Source organism: Oncorhynchus kisutch, linkage group LG12, assembly GCF_002021735.2.
Source record: "Oncorhynchus kisutch isolate 150728-3 linkage group LG12, Okis_V2, whole genome shotgun sequence".
NCBI classification, from domain to species: Eukaryota; Metazoa; Chordata; class Actinopteri; order Salmoniformes; family Salmonidae; genus Oncorhynchus; species Oncorhynchus kisutch.
This window is the reverse complement of record NC_034185.2, coordinates 18797171-18815941: the sequence shown is the minus strand read 5'-3', so window position 1 is coordinate 18815941 and position 18771 is coordinate 18797171. Positions and strand designations below refer to the sequence as shown.

The 18771-nt window shown below is 48.5% G+C and overlaps 1 protein-coding gene across 2 annotated transcripts in view; it reads left to right on the top strand.

The window, feature by feature from the left end:
• Positions 1-18771, top strand: part of LOC109900653 (midasin) — a 59251-nt gene that overhangs the window by 26301 nt on the left and 14179 nt on the right. The window contains exons 37-70 of one of the 2 annotated variants that reach the window (XM_031837053.1): positions 164-286; positions 507-704; positions 833-940; positions 1366-1554; positions 1649-1738; positions 1924-2187; positions 2328-2595; positions 2899-3058; positions 3235-3351; positions 3432-3640; positions 3803-3951; positions 4172-4371; positions 4524-4753; positions 7528-7641; positions 7769-7898; positions 8091-8197; positions 8324-8457; positions 8574-8734; positions 8999-9119; positions 9351-9564; positions 9652-9895; positions 10093-10216; positions 10813-10980; positions 11216-11430; positions 13145-13550; positions 14356-14468; positions 14629-15298; positions 15424-15585; positions 15766-16048; positions 16262-16500; positions 17296-17391; positions 17712-17806; positions 18041-18165; positions 18388-18546. In XM_031837053.1, coding sequence (XP_031692913.1) covers positions 164-286; positions 507-704; positions 833-940; positions 1366-1554; positions 1649-1738; positions 1924-2187; positions 2328-2595; positions 2899-3058; positions 3235-3351; positions 3432-3640; positions 3803-3951; positions 4172-4371; positions 4524-4753; positions 7528-7641; positions 7769-7898; positions 8091-8197; positions 8324-8457; positions 8574-8734; positions 8999-9119; positions 9351-9564; positions 9652-9895; positions 10093-10216; positions 10813-10980; positions 11216-11430; positions 13145-13550; positions 14356-14468; positions 14629-15298; positions 15424-15585; positions 15766-16048; positions 16262-16500; positions 17296-17391; positions 17712-17806; positions 18041-18165; positions 18388-18546 — 6385 coding nt within the window. The remainder of the gene's footprint in view (positions 1-163; positions 287-506; positions 705-832; positions 941-1365; positions 1555-1648; positions 1739-1923; positions 2188-2327; positions 2596-2898; positions 3059-3234; positions 3352-3431; positions 3641-3802; positions 3952-4171; positions 4372-4523; positions 4754-7527; positions 7642-7768; positions 7899-8090; positions 8198-8323; positions 8458-8573; positions 8735-8998; positions 9120-9350; positions 9565-9651; positions 9896-10092; positions 10217-10812; positions 10981-11215; positions 11431-13144; positions 13551-14355; positions 14469-14628; positions 15299-15423; positions 15586-15765; positions 16049-16261; positions 16501-17295; positions 17392-17711; positions 17807-18040; positions 18166-18387; positions 18547-18771) is intronic. The other variant, XM_031837054.1, reaches the window with a different exon arrangement.

Below are 18771 nucleotides of genomic sequence, written 5' to 3'. Positions count from 1 at the left end.
TTTTATATTTTTGTTCAGTATAGAATTTATAGGTACATGTTATTGTACTATTATTGTTTTAATTGCATAATATTGTGAAATGAAAAGCACCATAAGGGAGGAATTAAAAACACCAGAGATGGCACTCTAAACCTATGTATGATGTAATTTCCTTTCCTGACAGGATGTGACAGACCTGTTTGGGACCGACCTGCCTGTGGAAGGAGGGAAAGGGGGAGAGTTTGCATGGCGCGATGGCCCTCTCCTGGCTGGACTGAAGGCTGGACACTGGATTGTCCTGGATGAGGTATGGAATCATGTTTTTTTTTTATATTAACTCACCAGTTAATATACATGTCAACTTGAGAGGGAATTTGCATTGTTTCAGATTACATCAATTCTTGAGTGGGACTCCAGAATAGAATAAAGCTTTAGGAGAAAGCAAAATATTGTATGAAGAAGAATACGATTTTGTATGACACAATTATTGGATAATGACGTATCTATTTTTCTCTACTTCTGTGCAGTTGAACCTGGCCTCTCAGTCCGTGCTGGAGGGGTTAAACGCCTGCTTTGACCACCGTGCTGAGATCTACATCCCAGAGCTGGGCATGAGCTTCCAGGTACAACACGAGAAGACAAAGATCTTCGGCTGCCAGAACCCCTTCACTCAAGGAGGGGGGCGCAAGGGCCTGCCCAAATCATTCCTCAACAGATTCACTCAGGTAAGATATAAAGAGCTAGCCAAGTATTTTAGATATATTATGTATTGATATGTTGAATAAATAGTATGGTTGAACATATATTTGAGTCTTTTTGTGAAATTGTATTGGAATTTCAACTGTTTTCTCAGGTGTTTGTGGATCAGCTGACCAGTGAGGACATGGAATTTATAGGAGACTCCATCTTCCCAAACATTGACAATCAGATCATCTCTAAAATGGTGCAGTTCAACAACCGGGTAGGTAGAGGAGTCCTTTTACATTGGCTTCCATTTTATTTATTTCAAAACAACTGGTTGTTACTTGATATGCTTTTTTGTTCTGTGACCATTGACTATTGGGAAGATTACATGTGTCCAATTTGACCCCGCTGTTCCAGCCAAGGACACTGGCCACCAGCCTGTAGAGCAGCAGCTGATGTTCCTCACATTTATAACCATTAGTGGTGGGTGGGAGTTTACCACAGTCACTCTGGTTTATTTTGGGGACTTTTAGGTTTTAGGACTCCCCCAAATTCAGTGTTGGCCACCACATTTTTTTGCTGTCTTAAACACCATTTTGCCCAGCCACTAACATTGCTTACCACTGTTCCCCTAAAAAGACAGTAAAAAGAACAATTCAGTTTCGATGGACAATAAAGTTGTATTCTATTTGATTTTGTAAGCTGGTCCTTGATGTATCTGTGGAGAGGAAGTGGGGTCAAAAAGGAGGCCCCTGGGAGTTCAACCTGCGCGACATGTTCCGCTGGTGTCAGCTGATGCAGACCGACCAATCACCAGGGTTCTTCAACCCGGGTCAGCACGTGGGGTTGGTGTACGCTGACAGGATGAGGACCAAGGCAGACAAGGCCCAGGTATGTACTACAACTCCTGTACATATGCACTATCTTTACTCAGTGGGTTTGTGTTCAAACTTCCTGTTTATCTCATCACATGTTTTGTCTTCAGGTGCTATCTGTGTTCAGGAAGGTGTTTGGGGAGGCCTTTGAGCCTTACACCGGATCAAGACAATTCCACATCACTCCCCTCAATCTGCAGGTCAGTCATGTTGCAAACTCCATCCAGTTTTGGGTTAAAAGATATTATCAAGTAATCCTTTGAATTAATCATATGTATTGGCTGTACATGGTGTCATATCTTTCATTCAGAGCTAGCTATCCACATAGTGAATTAACCCTTGTCTTTAACCCTTGTCTTCATCCTCCTCTCTCTCTGTCATCCAGGTGGGATTCTCTGTCCTCCAGCGTAGCGGTGGATCCCCCGTGGCCCTAGACCCCCCTCTGTCTATCACCCACCTGGCACTGCGGCCCCTGGAGTCCCTGATGAAGTGTGTGGAGATGGGCTGGATGACGGTGCTGGTAGGCCCCACGGCCAGCGGGAAGACCAGCCTGGTGCGCCTCCTGGCCCTGCTCACTGGACACCGCCTCCGGGTCATGGCCATGAACAGTGCCATGGACACCACCGAGCTGCTGGGAGGGTTTGAACAGGTAACTAGTCCAGTCTAGTCACAGAGTCTCAAAGAGAGACCAAACTGGTAACTAAATGTAGTAATCATTTGGGATTATTAACACTCTTGATATCTTAATATAGAGGGTTGTATTACAAGCTGGTTGGGTCTGTTTTCCAGGTTGACATCGTGCGGCCATGGCAGCAGGTGCTGGAGAACGTGGACTACATCGTTGCCATGGTAACGCGGCGAGGTCTGATGTCATTGGACGGGGCAGGGGTCCAGGACACAGAGTTCCTGCTGAAGACCTGGAGCCTGTTCTGTCGCTGGCTGAAGGAGGAGGGCCTGGAGAGGACCGGCGGGACGGTGACCTCCGAAGCCCTCAACAAACTGGAGGTCATCATCCTCCTGCTGCAGAAGCTCAACACCAAACTCAAGGTGTTCACAGGTAATGTCAGGAACAGGCAGCAACCCGAGGGTGTAGCTCTCTCTGGAACAGACGAACACTAGAATCATAGTGGTGGTGTATGGACTGTTTGAAGTTAAAAATCACAAACTTTTTGGTGCTAATGGGTCATTCTACGCTAGGTCATTCTACACAGGTGCTGTGAGCAAGCTAACCATAACATTTACATGTCATAGCGAGAGGAAAATGTTTCCCAATATCTTCATGTGATAAACTCTGAATGAATCTGAATGAATAGTATAAACACCATGTACTGTGTCCCTCACCCTGCCTCCCTTCCTCCAGACATGTCCAAGCTGCAGATGGACTTCACCCTGTTGAAGGAGCGTCTGGCCCAGCTGCAGGACGGCTGGAGTAACGGAGGCTTTGAGTGGCTGGACGGCATGCTGGTCCAGGCCCTGCAAGCTGGGGATTGGCTGCTCATGGACAATGTCAACTTCTGCAGGTGAGGAAAGCAGCCAATAGCAGGACCTGCATCTTAAATCTTCACTGAAGGTAGTTGAAGATCTTGGTACAGTGTGAGTAAAAGTCTTCTCACTTGTGTGAGGCTGGATAGCACCAGAGTGTGTTGCAGATGGTAAATGTAAGGTTAATGGGTGTTGTGTTTCTGTTTGTGTTAAGCCCCTCTGTGTTAGACCGTCTGAATGCCCTGCTGGAGCCCGGTGGGTGTCTGACCATCAACGAGCGTGGGGTCATCGATGGAACCACTCCTTCCATCACCCCACACCCCAACTTCAGGTACAATACAAAGCTTTGTGCACACACACCAACTCTGTTTGGACAGCCTAGTCTCAACCCTTCATCTCGCCTGACACTAGGCTGTTCCTGACTATGGACCCCGTGCACGGGGAGATCTCCAGAGCCATGCGGAACCGAGGGGTGGAGATCTACATCCCAGGGGAACACGAGGGGGTCTGTTGGGACACTCTGGACCTAAAGACTGTTCTCCACACCGCTGGTGTGACCGGAGACTGTGTGTGTGACCTGCTGATTGAAATACACACTGACATCAAAGCTACCATTTGGGGTGAGCTCTGAGGGAAACCTCTCCAAAATGCGTAGGATTTCAGTTGGACATCAGCTATGGTTTGCATGTTTGATTCTTCCGATAAAACAAAGGTATCCATAGATGGTATCCATAGCATGACTCCTCCAGTATGAATCTCTTCCTTTCTCTCTGTCTATCCAGATTCCCCTGCATCATGTGTCTCCTCCCTGCTCCATGCTGCAGCTCTGCTGTCCTGCCAGCTGCAGAGAGGAGTGGACCTGCCCAGTGCCCTGCAACACGCCTGTGGGGAGGCCTACTCCCTCTGCCAGCGCACCACCTCTATCCAACGGGTACCAACCAACACCACCTTGTCTATCATAGAACATCCTCTACTCTCACTGCTATAACCTCAACCAGCCCATCTCTGTAATGTAATATACACTGACAACCAGCCTATATCTATACAGTGATATCTCAGTCCAAGACCGTAGTTATGTTCATATTATATTATGTTCCTAGTAGATTAATTGAAGTCAGTAATAAAGACTGCCATTTTACATGTGGTTGCAGCAAGCCCAGGAGGTGATTGAGCGCCACCTGTCCATCCTTGACACAGAGGACTGGGGCAGCGGGCTGCTGTGTGCCGGGGTGTGGCCCGACGGCTTCCCCTCAGCCCTGCTCTCCACCGAAGACTCCTGCTTCTCCTCGGTCCTCCGCGACGGACAGGTCCTCTCCTTTTGCCTCAACACACTCAGCATGCAGGGCAAGAGGTGAGACTCATAGATCACAGGTTGGACATAGGTGTTTTTCCTGATCATGTGACCAGACCTGGAAAAACAGATTATAACTAGGCCCCAGAGTTGTACCCGGTCTTATTGTAGCTGTAATGCTAACGTTTAGCTTGACCTGTGTGTGTGACCAGGAGCCGTCCTCTGAGCCTGAGTGACCTCCAGAGGGCTCTGCAGAGCGGGGCAGCGCTGCACGAGGGCCTGGTTTTCTCCGGCGGCGTGGTGGACCTGGAGGAGGACGGTGACACCCTGCGCTTGCTGCCTACCGCCGTTAGGCTACTCACCGAGAGGGCCTCGCACTCAGACTGGATGCTCCGCACCGCCTGGCTCTCCAGCCTGGCCAAGAGCTACAAACACGCCCCTGGTACGGAGCTCATTCACTGCCCTTCCTTCAGCTTTTTATCTTTTTGGAGCTTTGTTACTCCCTACCAAATCAAATTGTATTTGTCACATGCGCCGAATAAAACCGGTGTAGACCTTACCTTGAAATACTTACTTATAAGTCCTTAATCAACAAGGCAGTTCAAGAAATAAAGTTAAGAATACATTTACTAAATAAACGAAAGAATTAGAATTAGAATTATATAACAATAACGAGGATATATACAGGGGGTGCCGAGTCAATGTGCGGGGGAACAGGTTAGTTGAGGTCATTTGTACATGTAGGTAGGGGTAAAGTGACTATGCATAGATCATAAATAGTGAGTGGGGGGTGTCAATGTAAATATGCCGGGTGGGTGGCCATTTGATTAATTGTTCAGCAGTCTGATGGTTTGGGGGTAGAAGCTGTTACGGAGCCTTTTGGACCTAGACTTGGCGCTCCGGTATAACTTGCTGTGCGGTAGCAGAGAGAACAGTCTATGACTTGGGTGACTGGAGTCTTTGACAATTTTTTGGGCCTTCCTCTGACACTGCCTAGTATATAGGTCCTGGATGGCAGGAAGCTTGGCCCCAGTGATGTACTGAGCCGTACGCACTACCATCTGTAGCGCCTCACGGTTTGATGCCGAGCAGTTGCCACACCAGGCGGTGATGCAACCGGTCAGGATGCTCTCGATGGTGCAGCTGTAGAACCTTTTGAGGATCTGAGGACCCATGCCAAATCCTGAGGGGGAGAATGTGTATTCGTGCCCTCTTCACGACTGTCTTGGTGTGCTTGGACAATGTTAGTTTGTTGGTGATGTGGACACCAAGGAACTTGAAGCTCTCAACCCGCTCCACTACTCGATGTGAATGGGGGGCCTGTTCCGCCCTCGTTTTCCTGTAGTCCACGATCAACTCCTTTGTCTTGCTCATATTTAGAGAGAGGTTATTGTCCTGGCACTGCACTGCCAGGTCTCTGACCCTCCCTATAGGTTGTCTCATCATTGTCGGTAATCAGGCCTACCAATGCTGTCATCAGCAAACTTAATGATGGTGTTGGCGTTGTGCTTGGCCACACAGTCATGGGTGAACAGGGAGTACAGGAGGAGACTAAGCGCGCGCCGCTGAAGGGCCCGGTGTTGAGGATCTACCCTTACCACCTGGGGCCAGCCCGTCAGGAAGTCCAGGATCCAGTTGCAGAGGGAAGTGTTTAGTTCCATGGTCCTTAGCTTCGTGATGAGCTTTGTGGACACTATGGTGTTGAACGCTGAGCTGTAGTCAATGAACAGCTTTCTCACATAGGTGACCCTTTTGTCCAGGTGGGAAAGGGCAGTGTGGAGTTCAATTGAGTGTGTCATCTGTGGATCTGTTAGGGCGGTATGAGAATTGGAGTGGGTTGGGGTTTCCGGGATGATGGTGTTGATGTGAGCCATAACCAGCCTTTCAAAGCAATTCATGGCTACCGACATGAGTGCTACGGGCGGTAGTCATTTTGGCAGGTTACCTTCACATTCTTGGGTACAGGGAGTTTGGTGGTCTGTTTGAAACATGTAGATTACAGACTCGGTTAGGGAAAGGTTGAAAATGTCAGTGAAGACACTTGCCAGTTGGTCCGCGCATGCTCGGGAGTACACATCATGGTAATCTGTGGCCCCGTGACCTTGTGAACATTGACCTGTTTAAAGGTCTTGCTCACATCGGCTATGGAGAGCGTGATCACACAGTCGTCCGGAACAGCTGGTGCTCTCATGCATGCTTCAGGGTTGCTTGCTTCAACGCGAGCATAAAAGGCATTTAGTTCATCTGGTAGGCTCGCGTCACTGAGCAGCTCGCGGCTGGGTTTCCCTTTGTAGTCCATAATAGTATGCAAACCCTGCCACATCTGACAAGTGTCAGAGCCGATGTAGTAGGGATTCAATCTTAGTCCTATTTTGAGGCTTTGCCTGTTTGATGGATCGTCTGAGGGCATGGATTTCTTGTAAGTGTCTGGATTAGTGTCCCGCTCCTTGAAAGCGTCAATTCTAGCCTTTAGCTCCCTGCGGATGTTGCCTGTAGTCTATGGCTTCTGGTTTGGATATGTACGTACGGTCACTGTGGGGACAACGTCGTCGATGTACTTATTGATGAAGTTTGACTGAGGAGGTATACTCCTCAATGCCATTGGATGACTCCCGGAACATATCCCAGTCTGTGCTAGCAAAACAGTCATGTAGCGTAGCATCCGCGTTATCTGACCACTTCCCCTTGGTGGGATAGTCTTGACCGTAGATCATCCAGTTAGTTTTCCAGTGATTGAACGTTGGCCAATAGAAGGGTATTGGCGGTTTACTCACTCGCCTATGAATTCTCACAAGGCACCCTGACCTTCGCCCCCTGTATCTCCGTCTTTTCTTCACGTGAATGATGAGGATTTGGGCCTGGTGTCCGGGAAGCAGTATATCCTTCGCGTCGGACTCATTAAATAAAAAACGTGTTTATTCACTGTTCTGATGTCTAGAAGCTCTTTTCGGTCCTAAGAGACAGTAGAAGCAACTTTATGTACAAAATAAGTTACAAACAATGCGAAAAAAACAAACAAAATATTACAGTTGGTTATGAGCCCGTAAAACGGCAGCCAACCCCTCCGGCACCATTATTCAACCAGGGCCAAGTACATGGTGTATGTTACTGTTTATGTCAAGGGACTGCTCTGTGGTCAGTGGAGCTTTGTTGCTGTCTGTGTATTTGGTATGTGTTACTCTTAGGGACTGCTTTGAGATCCGCTTGTTGTTACAGAGGTGGCACTGGTGCAGCTGGAGGCAGGGAACAGAGCTCTGAAGGCCATGTTCAGCAGCAAGCTGACTGTGAAGGGAAAGTGCCTCACTGAGCTGCTGCAACCACATAGCACAGGTAGGCTAAACAATTTTCTAACACTCTCTCCAGCTCTTTTACACAAATAATACATATCATAACTCCCGTCAAAACAATCACTTTTCACAAGTAAAAAAATTGGCATTAATGTTCATGTGGGTATTAGATGACTACAGGATTCTGGTGGACATGCGTTGGAACAAGCAGTACCTGGACATTCTGGCCAACACGTGTAACTTTGAAGACGAGGAGAGGTACATGGAGTTCATGGAGGCTCTCAATGCAGTGGCCAACAGGTATGTGTCTGGCTGTGTCCCATATGGCACCTTATTCTCTGTATAGTGCATTTCTTTTGACCAGGGCCTTTTGGGATATATAGGAAACCATTTGGTGATATATCCTCTGTCCGGTAGTCTGGCTGTTTACTAACTGGGGTTACGTGGTGGCTGTGGTGTTGAGTAACCTGGGTGTGATGTGTGTCTTTACAGGATCATACTGTTGATGGACAGAGAGGAGAGGGCTGCGGTCGGGAGCTGTGCTATCAAGACATCAGCACACAACAGTGCGCTGAGGCTGGCCACTGCTTTCTCCAAAGGTACATACTGTCGCTGTGCTGCTTCCGTACAGCTCGACTTGGTGACTGTGTGCTTGCTGAAATGTAAAGGTTAATGCTAATATTGCTGGTGTTATAATGTTGCATATGTTTTTTTGACCATTAAAGGGACGGTGGACATTGGTCATCTGCCCCACCCAGTGCTGATGCACCTGCGCTCCTTCTTTGACCTGTGGGACACCTTCACACTGCAGGCCGTGCAGACTGGACAGCCCTACATATCTGACCATCTCATGTTCGAGGTTAATACTGTAGTAGTCATTGTAATTCCATTTTAGTTGATGTCTCTCATTCAGTAACCGTCATCAACCTGGGCTTAAATTCTGTTTGTAATAAATAGTATCTATGGTGTCCACAGATCCTGCAGCTGCTGCAGTGGAGAGACCGGTTCTGGCAGGTGTGTAACTCGCTGCCTGCTGACTCCCAGGGAGTGTCGGTCCTCTCGCTACACTGGCAGTGGGTGCAGAAACACCTCATCCTCCGGCTTCCACAGCTACTACTGGGAGATGGCACCCATGAGTGAGTAACACCTTCCTTTTTACCCAGGAAGTAGTATTAGAATCCTCCAAAAGACCTGGACAGTAGAATCAATGAAATTGACGTTATTGTAAAAGTGGTTTTGGTTGCGTCCCAAACGGCACCCAATTCCCTACATAGAGCCATATGGGCCCTGGTTAAAAGTATTGCACTATATAAGGAAAAGTGTTCCATTTGGGACACAGACTTTGTGTTTTCTACCTGGAAATGTAATGATAGCAACCCTTTGTTATTGTATTGTTCCAGTGGCCAGCAGGAGCTCCAGACAGTGTCAACTGCCATCCAGACTGTCCTGTCCACCTCTGTCACTGTGGCTACTGCCCTGAAGGGCATCCAGAAAATATTGGGGAAACCCCTTCCATTCAAGGTAGAGAGAAAGAGACGGAACATTTAAACCACTGTCTCAAACACCCACCTTACTCGGCGAGTGAGCATTCAACACACTATCCGAAACAAGCACCTATACTGGAAACTCTCCTATCAGTTATTGATTGGCATAACCAAGCCTTGATTTCCAGGCTTCCTCATGTTTAAGACTTGAGAGTATGGTAATACAATACTAATATTAACCCGTCTGACTCATCGCTGTCTCCCATAGCTGGAGTCTGTAGCCGAGTGTGCATCCCGGCTGAGGGTCCTGAGCAGGGCCCTGGACGTGGGTGACCTGAGGCTGGACAACACGGCCTCCCTGTGGAGACAGGAGCTGGTCCGCCTGCAGGGAGCCGCTCTGGGCCTGGACACCAAGGAAAGCCTGCTAGAAGCCTGGGGCCTGGTCCTGCTGGCCAATAACCAGCTAGAACCCCAGAACTCCGGTAACCTGGTGCTACATACTAAAGTTGTGTCAGTGTTTATGTCATCCCTCTCCAACTATTCATTATTCAATTATATCCTGATCCCAGGTGTCCTAGAGAGGCTGTTGTTGTGCGTGCAGCAGCAGCAGGGTCACATGACCTTGTGCGGCCTACTGGAGGTGCGCTCCTCTATGCATGACGAGGGGGAGCAGGGAGACAGCGCCCCTCCCTGTAGGGAGGTGTTACAGCAGCTCAGCCGCAGGGCCCAACTCTGGCCTCTCATGGAGGAGCTGGCCGTACTCAACCAGCTCAGGCTCAGCACTGACCTGCTGCAGCTGGCTCTCACACAGGGGTAAGAGATTGCTACAGTGAGTCAATGAAGGAAATAGGATTATCTAGCTTTAATTAGTGCTTCAAATAGCTTAATTGTCTATCTTTGGCACATTAAAAACATCACACAAAAGCACCAATAATTACATAAAATGTTTAACAATACCACATGTTTTTATGTTGTATAGATAACTAACTACTGTGGACGTTTATCCACAGTGACAGAGAGTCCGAGGACAGCCTGCGTCGCGAGGTCTCCCAACACCTGCGCTTCTGTCTCCAGTCCACCCCCATGAACGTCAGCCAGCTCCAGCCTCTCTGGTTCCTCCTCAGCAGTGACCGGGTCAGTGGTTCAACCAGTTTACCCTCAGTTTTGTCCTTCAAGAGGACAATCTTGTATCTGTGCCTCAAACATAAAGGAGAAGATCTGGTTGTGTCATGTAGGCCAGTGGTTCCCAACCTTTCTTGAACCGTGGCACAACTTGGTGGGCTAAAAAAATTCTGCGGCACACCTAAAATTCCCTATGAATTTATTTAGTGGCAATGACCTAATCAGATCCATACTACAAATTATATATTTTATCTGTGACAACAGATTAAATGGGGTGTATTGGAACTATTTTCATAGTATCTTACTCATGATGATTAATTTAAGAGCTTCCCGCAAATCTGCTCTAGAAATATTTAGGTAAAATAGTTCTGAAAGATTTGGCTAAAGACCGTGGGTTTCTGCATTGTAAAGGAGTGACCATGCTCAGTTTGTTTCTATGGCAGAGGATGTGGTACAGCTGAAAGTAGTCAGACTTTCCCGTGTTGATGGTTCTCACAGACCAAGTCAAATTATGATGTGATTGGTTATAAGGCCAATATCAGAATTGGGCTGCCTGTGTACACGCAACTGTATTGACTTGACTGTAGTGCCTGCATTTCTCCTCCCAGCCTGCAGAGGAGCTGCAGTTTGTGTGGTGTGATCTGCTATCAGAGGCCCTGGCGGCCCTGTGGAGCAGCAGTGTGACCTCTGACCCAGAGCGCTGGCTGAAGTGGGACCCCCTGTGTTCCGAGGGACAGATGACATCATCCAAGACACCTCTGTCACCTGAAAACATGGTAGGTTAGGTAGCTACTGTAACATCTATGTGATGTGAGAGGCTCACAGCTTGCCAACAAGCTCAATGTATGTTGTCTATGGAGATATACATCAGGATTTTGGATCAATTCACATCACTGAAATGAATTTCCTGCTATTCCGTTTTCAATCAGTTATTTCTTGATTTGAATTTAAGTGTTCCAACTAAGTAATTCTAACTGAGGAGTTCACTCACTCTTCCTGTGTCTCCTCCAGGGTCCTGGCATGCTGAGCAAAGCAGTGTGGTCAAGGTGCATGTTGGGGGTTCTTAGCAGCAGCGAGATGGGGGGTCAGTGGGACCCCACGGGGACGTCCCTCCTCTCCTCGTCCCGGGTCACCCTGGGGGAGTGGAGGGAGCGGACCCAACAGCTCCAAGACGTCACCGCCGTGCTGTGGGACAACATGGCTGTTCCTGCCCTGGCTGAGTTCAGGTACGCTCACTGGAGATGTTACCTCAAGCTTACGGAGAGGAATCACCGTACACAACATACAGAACACTGGCACTATAATTAGGGAAATAGCCCTTGCCCTACCTATATCAAATGACAGAATGATGCACATAATTTGGGGGCTTGCACTGTACAGTGCCAGACAAAAGTTTGGACACACCTACTCATTCCAGGGGTTTTTCTTTATTTTTACTATTTTCTACATTGTAGAATAATAGTGAAGACATCAAAACTATGAAATAACACAGATGAAATAATGTAGTAACCAATAAAGTGTTATACAAATTTAAATATATTTTATATTTGAGATTCTTCAAAGTAGCCACCCTTTGCCTTGACAGCTTTGCACACTCTTGGCATTCTCTCAACCAGCTTCACCTGGAATGCTTTTCCAACAGTCTTGAAGACGTTCCCACATATGCTGAGCACTTGTTGACTGCTTTTCCTTCACTCTGCGGTCCAACTCATCCCAAACCATCTCGATTGGGTTGAGGTCGGGTGATTGTGGAGGCTAGGTCATCTGATGCAGCACCCCATCACTAGCCCTTACACAGCCTGGAGGTCTGTTGGATCATTGTCCTGTTGAAAAACAAATGATAGTCCCACTAAGCGCAAACCAGATGGGATGGCGTATCGCTGCAGAATGCTGTGGTAGCCATGCTGGTTAAGTGTGCCTTGAATTCTAAATAAATCAGTGACCGTGTCACCAGCAAAGCACCATCACACCTCCTCCATGCTTCACGGTGGGAACCACACATGCAGAGATCATCCGTTCACCTACTGTACTCTGCGTCTCAAAGACACGGCGGGTGGACCTAAAAATCTCAAATTTGGACTCATCAGACCAAAGGACAGAATAGCACTGGTCTAATGTCCATGGCTCGTGTTTTTTGGCCCAAACAAGTCTCTTCTTCTTATTGGTGTCCTTTAGTCGTGGTTTCTTTGCAACAATTTGACCATGAAGTCCTGATTCACGCAGTCTCCTCTGAACGTTTGATGTTGAGATGTGTCTGTTACTTGAACTCTGAAGCATTTATTTGGGATGCATTTTCTGAGGCTGGTAACTGTAATGAACTTATCCTCTGCAGTAGAGGTAACTCTGGGTCTTCCTTTCCTGTGGCGGTCCTCATGAGAGCCAGTTTCATCATAGCGCTTGATGGTTTTTGCGACTGCACTTGAAATGTTCCAGATTGACTGACCTTCATGTCTTAAATTAATGATGGACTGTCATTTCTCTTTGCTTATTTGAGCTGTTCTTGCCATTTAATATGGACTTGGTATTTTACCACATAGGGATATCTTCTGTATACCACCACTACCTTGTCACATCAGAACTGATTGGGCATACCAGTTAATTAAAATGTATTCCAGGTGACTACCTCATGAAGCTGGTTGTTAGGGAATGCTAAGAGTGTGCAAAGTGTGGCTTCTTTGAAGAATCTCAAATATAAAATGTTATGATTTGTTCACACTTTTTTGGTTGTGTTATTTCATAGTTTTGATGTCTTCACTATTATTCTACAATGTAGAAAATAGTAAAAATAAAGAAAAACCCTTGAATGAGTAGGTGTGTCCAAACTTTTGACTTGTACTGTTTATACGGCAGCTGTTCATATCTATTTGATATGACTATTTTCACTTTATAGCTTTAGTGTTCAGTCTCCCACTCTCGCCCCCTCTCTCTCGGTCCTCTCAGGGCTACTGACCTGCGGCTGCAGGGCGTGGTGCTGCGCCGGCAGCTACAGTCCATATCAGAGCTGTTGCCTCCAGGGCTGCAGGAGAGCTACACAGAAACCTGTGAGAGCCTGGTGGAGGACCAGGACCCTCTGGTTGCCGCCCAGGAGGTCCAGACCACCCTCACAGACTTCCTGCCCCCCAACCAGCTCCCCGAAGGCCTGCTGGACGCCCTACTCACCTGCCTTCAGCAGTTTGTCCAGAACAGGGTCCAGGGCTCCATCCGCGTCCAGGGCTTCAGCCAGCTGGTCCGCTCTGGGGTCTTCTGGGTCAACATGGGCCTGCTGCAGATCAAGACCTGGACCCCACAGACCATCTTCGACCCGGCCGTGAAGAGGGCCTACAAGCTGGACTACGCCCAGGAGGAGGTGGGCCACTGTCAATGCTGCGGTCTCTTTTATCTTGTTAACACTGTTACAAACCCCTTTGGCCCTGCAGTCTAGGGAGATGGAAACGAGACCCCTAACATATCTCATGCAAATCATAACAGTGAAAAGGAACAGTGAGAACTAAAAGAAACAGACAACCTAGATCTACCATCAAACACTGGGGTATATTGTTCAAACACACGGTAATGGGGGGGGGGCTGAGCTGGACCCAAGAGAAGAACTAATAAGTATCCCCAAAAGAACCCTAAGCTAGTCTAGCCTGCTTCACAAACAGCTAGCTAACTAACCAATCAAATACAGTGGGTGGTCCGCCCAGTTCTAACTAGGGTACTTAGACAAAGTTTTCCTACGGGTAATGTATGCCCATGGGAGACTTTGTACCCCCTTTTCCCACCAACAAACAAACAGTCATACACCATAACAATACAAACTCAGATAATAATGGACAAATGTGACATGTAGGTGCAAAAACAAAAGAGAGAGAGAGACAGAGAGAGATTGGGAAAACAACTGACTGGGTATTTAAACCAAGGGAAAGGGGATGTGATTGGGTAAGGGAAAAGGAGCAGGTGTGTCTTCAGTGGCGACTGATTGGCGACTGACTGCCACCTGTGACTAGGGCAGAAGGAGAGAAAACAAATACACACAGGATACTTGTATCCATAACACACTGTATGGTAGTAGGGGAGATATCAACAGTCTCTTCTCTTTTAAACATTGGAGTAGAGTGTCATTCTCTTCCCCTATATGTGAAGTTGAGGTTGCCTCTGCCTCTCTTTCCCAGCTGGCTTTGCTGCAGGAGGAGTGGAGAGGACGCAGTCTGTCCTCTCAGCTGTTGACTGGAGCTGAGCTGGAGGAGAGCAGCACCACCGATGGCTTCCAACATCCTCGCATCAGGTGAACAACATACACAATAACAGAAGAACTCACTGTCTGACCTAAAACACCATGACATGTATTATGTATTGGCTACAGTTGTTGATCAGATAGTTCTGGTTGACTGTTTTTTTGCCAGACAGGGTCTTTCTAAACTTCATTGTCTCTGATGATTCTGCAGGTACCTGTGGATCCGTATGCAGCAGGTGAAGGAGCAGATAGCAGAGCTCTCCAGAAAGCAGGCCTGCAGGCCCAACGAGCCCCAGTACGGCAGGCTCTTCCAGGAGCTGCAGCACTACCTCTGCAGCATAGGCCAGCCGGCCTCCATAGAGGATCTGCTCTCTCACCTGCTCAAGGCCCTCCAGGGGAGCGGCACCAAATCCAGGTCGGGGGCTCAGGGCCTGCTGAAGGAGGAGGCCGTGTGGCAGGCCTCGCAGCACCGCTTCGCCCAGAGGCTGGCGGAGGAGTACCCGCTTTACCCTGATGTAGTGGGGCCCCTGAGGACTGCCATCCTCCAGCTGAGGCATGGTATGAGACTGGTGGCATCCCAGGTGGCCTCTTCCCTCACCCCAATTCCAGGCCTGCCCAAGCTGGTGTCCTGCCTGCTGGCCTTCCCCTCTGTGTCCCCCAGCATGCCTTCCTACCTAGCCAGGGCAGACTACCTGTGCTCCAGGGGCTGCATGGATGTTCTGAGGGGCCTAGGGAAGCTCTTACCCCAGCAGGACCTGGATCACGTGGTCCCAGAGCCAGGGACGTTACTCCTGAATGCTCTGTTGTACCTGCAGTGCCACGCCCTCTCCACTGGTCAGCTCAACCAGGACACACTCAAACTCTTCAGACACATCTGTCAGGTGAGTGTCACACGTTTTGATTGTATAACATGGGATGTCAACGTTTTGATTGGTGTTTGTGGTTTGATCCTATTGATTGACAGGTGGCCCAACCAGTGTTCATGTTTGTCGTGTGATATGTCCAGGCTCTGGTGAATGAGTGGGACGAGCAGGAGAGGCGTGCGCAGGAGAAAGAGCAGCTAGAAGCCAGTCTGTATCGCCACCGCAGCAGACTCCACGGAACAGGTTTGAGTGAGGACGAGCAAGAGGAGAGAGACTTCAGACGCTGCTTCCCCCAGTTCAACAAGGTACACTACAGGACAGTCTTTTCAGGGCTAGCCAATGTAATCTCGCTTTGGTTTATCACATTTTACAAAGTTGACTCACCTGGTCAACTTTGCAACCATAACTCAGCTGCCTCTCTGTCTCTCTCTTCTCTCTCCTCTTCTCTTCCTCTCTCCCTCTTCCTCTCTGCTCTCTCTACTTAGGACTTTGCTGACATCACCACCCAGCCCAGTCTGGAGGGACCAGCAGACAGAGGAGAGCCGGAGGAGGAGGAAGTGACAGAGGATCCCAACGAGGCTGGCTTCCTGTCTCCAGCCTGTATGAACACTGTGGTACAGGTTCATCAGCGCCTCTGTCTGGGCTACACCCAATCACTGTGGTACCAGACCAGCACTCCAGCCAATCACAGCAAAGATCACATCCGGGCTCTGGTCTCCTCCTATCAGACCACAGCCCCGGTGATGTCACGCTTCTACCATCTCATGGGTGGGTAGTACACTTAGTCACGCCATGTTTGAATTTATTTCTATAAAATTACACAAAATGAGATATGTTGGGACTTTTAAGCCCTACCTACAGAATGATATCATGTAACTTAATCCTGCTTTTGTCTTTAGGATATTTCCAAAGCTCTACTGTTGGCTGTGTTAAAACATTATGACTTTGTCTAAAACCATCTGTTCCCCTTGTGGCCCTCAGACTCTGAGATGGACCAGCAGCTGACAGGCACCCAGCTGCTTCTCAGCACCCTGCTCCAGAACACTGTCCAGGGGACCCCAGGCCCCGAGAGCCTGACCCTCCAACCAGACGGGCCCTATGACTTCTACCAGCAGCCCAACATGAGTGAGGCCCGCTTGTGTCTGCCTGTCCTGGAGCAGCTGGCCCTGGCTGTCGGACAGAGGCTGGAGGAGTGGCCCGAGCACCCCGCCCTAGTCCAGGTGAGAACCATGCAGAGTGGACGCTTCAATGCAAATAGCCTGGGTAGCCATTTGATAAGCTGTTCTGGAGTCTTATGGCTTGGCGGTAGAAGCTGTTAAGAAGCCTTTTGGACCTAGACTTGGTGCTCCAGTACCGCTTGCCGTGCGGTAGCAGAGAGAACAGTCTATAATAGGGTGGCTGGAGTCTTTGGCAATTTTTAGGGCCTTCCTCTGACACCACCTGGTATAGAGGACCTGGATGGCAGGAAGCTTGGCCCCAGTGATGTACTGAGCCATACACACTACCCTCTGTAGCGCTTGGCGGTCGGATGCCGAGCAGTTCCCATACCTGGCGGTGATGCAACCAGACAGGATGCTCTCTGGTGCAGCTGTAGAACTTTTTGAGGATCTGGGGACCTATGCCAAATCTTTTCAGTCTCCTAAGGCGAAATAGGCATTGTCGTTCCCTCTTCATGACTGTCTTGGTGTGTTTGGACCATGATAGTTTGTTGGTGATGTGGACACCAAGGAACTAGAAGCTTTCAACCTGCTACTCTACAGCCCTGTTGATGGGAAAGGGGGCATACTCAGCCCTCCTTTCCTGTAGTCCACGATCATTTCCTTTGTCTTGATCACGTTGAGGGAGAGGTTGTCATCATGGCACCATACTGCCAGGTCTCATCGTTGTCGGTGATCAGGCCTACCACCGTTGTGTTGTCAGCAAACTTAATGATACTGTTGGAGTCATGCTTGGCCACACAGTCGTGGGTGAACAGGGAGTAAAGGAGGGGACTAAGCAAGTACTCTCTGTTCCAGTTGACGGTGGTGATGGAAAGGATCATGGCCTTCAGTCTGGCCAGCCCACTGGCCAAGTTCCTCAACGGGCTGGAGATCCTGCTCAGCAAAGCCCAGGTGAGTCCTGCTGCTGCTCTCCCTTTCCAAGCCTGGTCCTAGAACAGTTTGTGCTGTCGTGACAATGACCAAAGGAATTGACAAGACAATACAAACTGATCTGGGACCTGGCTAGCTATCCTAGGGAAGTCTCCACGCACACTCCCTTGGGATACGTCCCAAATGGCACCCTATTTCCTCTATAGTGCACTAGTTTTGACCTGGGTCCTGGTCAAACGTAGTAGGCTATGAAGGCAATGTGGTGCCATTTGGGACGCAAGTCCATGTTTTCCATCCATGGCCCTAGCCCTGTTTAACCTAACCCCCTTTACCCTCCTCAGGAGTGGGAGAACAACGCCAGCCGCAAGGTCTCTCTGAGGAGGGAGCTGGAGCCTGTCACTAACCTCATCATCCAGTGGCGCAAACTGGAGCTCAAGTAAATAACAGAAACCGCAGGCAGGGTTATAATCCTGGTTAAGATACTATTGTGTATTTCAATACAATATACCTTTTTATAATGTAATATCATTTCAGATTATAGTTATTGGAGTGTAGACAATTGGTGACCAACTAGCATGCATTTTGAGTGACACTATGGGATAAAATGGGTCTGGTTTCATACGACCCACTAGAGTTGGTTAACCTTTTATTTCTTCCTTGGTGTCAATAGCTGCTGGTCCAGCAGTCTGGACAATGCCTTGAAGCGGCACACGGAGAGATCCACCAAGCACTGGTTCTCCCTCTACCAGCTGGTTGAGAGGTACCAGGAGGAGCAGAGGATGGGCACCAGCGCAGGTAACTATTGCACATTGCTGATGACCCTAGGTTGTCTTTGTTAGGCATCAAAAGGAAGAAAACAGACTAGAACAGGAAGGGACTACCTGGACTAGTCCAATAAAAAACACACATTTTCGTTCGTTGAAAAACATTTTAAATCGTTTTCCATTACATGCCCTAATGAACACAACACACAGGGTTCACCATGCTCCATTTCTTTGTCCTGTTTGTTCTGTCCAGTAGAGGACGATGGTGTGGAGAGTCTGTCCCTGTCCACGGTCTCCTCCACGCTGCAGGCCTTCATGGAGGGCTCCACCCTGGGAGAGTACCACACCAGGCTAGGCATGCTGCTCAGCTTCCACTGCCACCTCCTCCTGGCCCCCAGCCAGCATGGACAAGGTGGGACACACTGCAACACCTTCTCACATAGTCATATATATATATATATATATATATATATATATATATATATATATATATATATATATATATATATATATAGTCATATTTACACACACACACACACATATGGAGGCACGTACATAGTCAGACATCCAGTACATGTGTAGTCTGCACTTATACAGTCGTCTGGCTGTCTTGTAATACAGTGCTTGGTGTTGACCT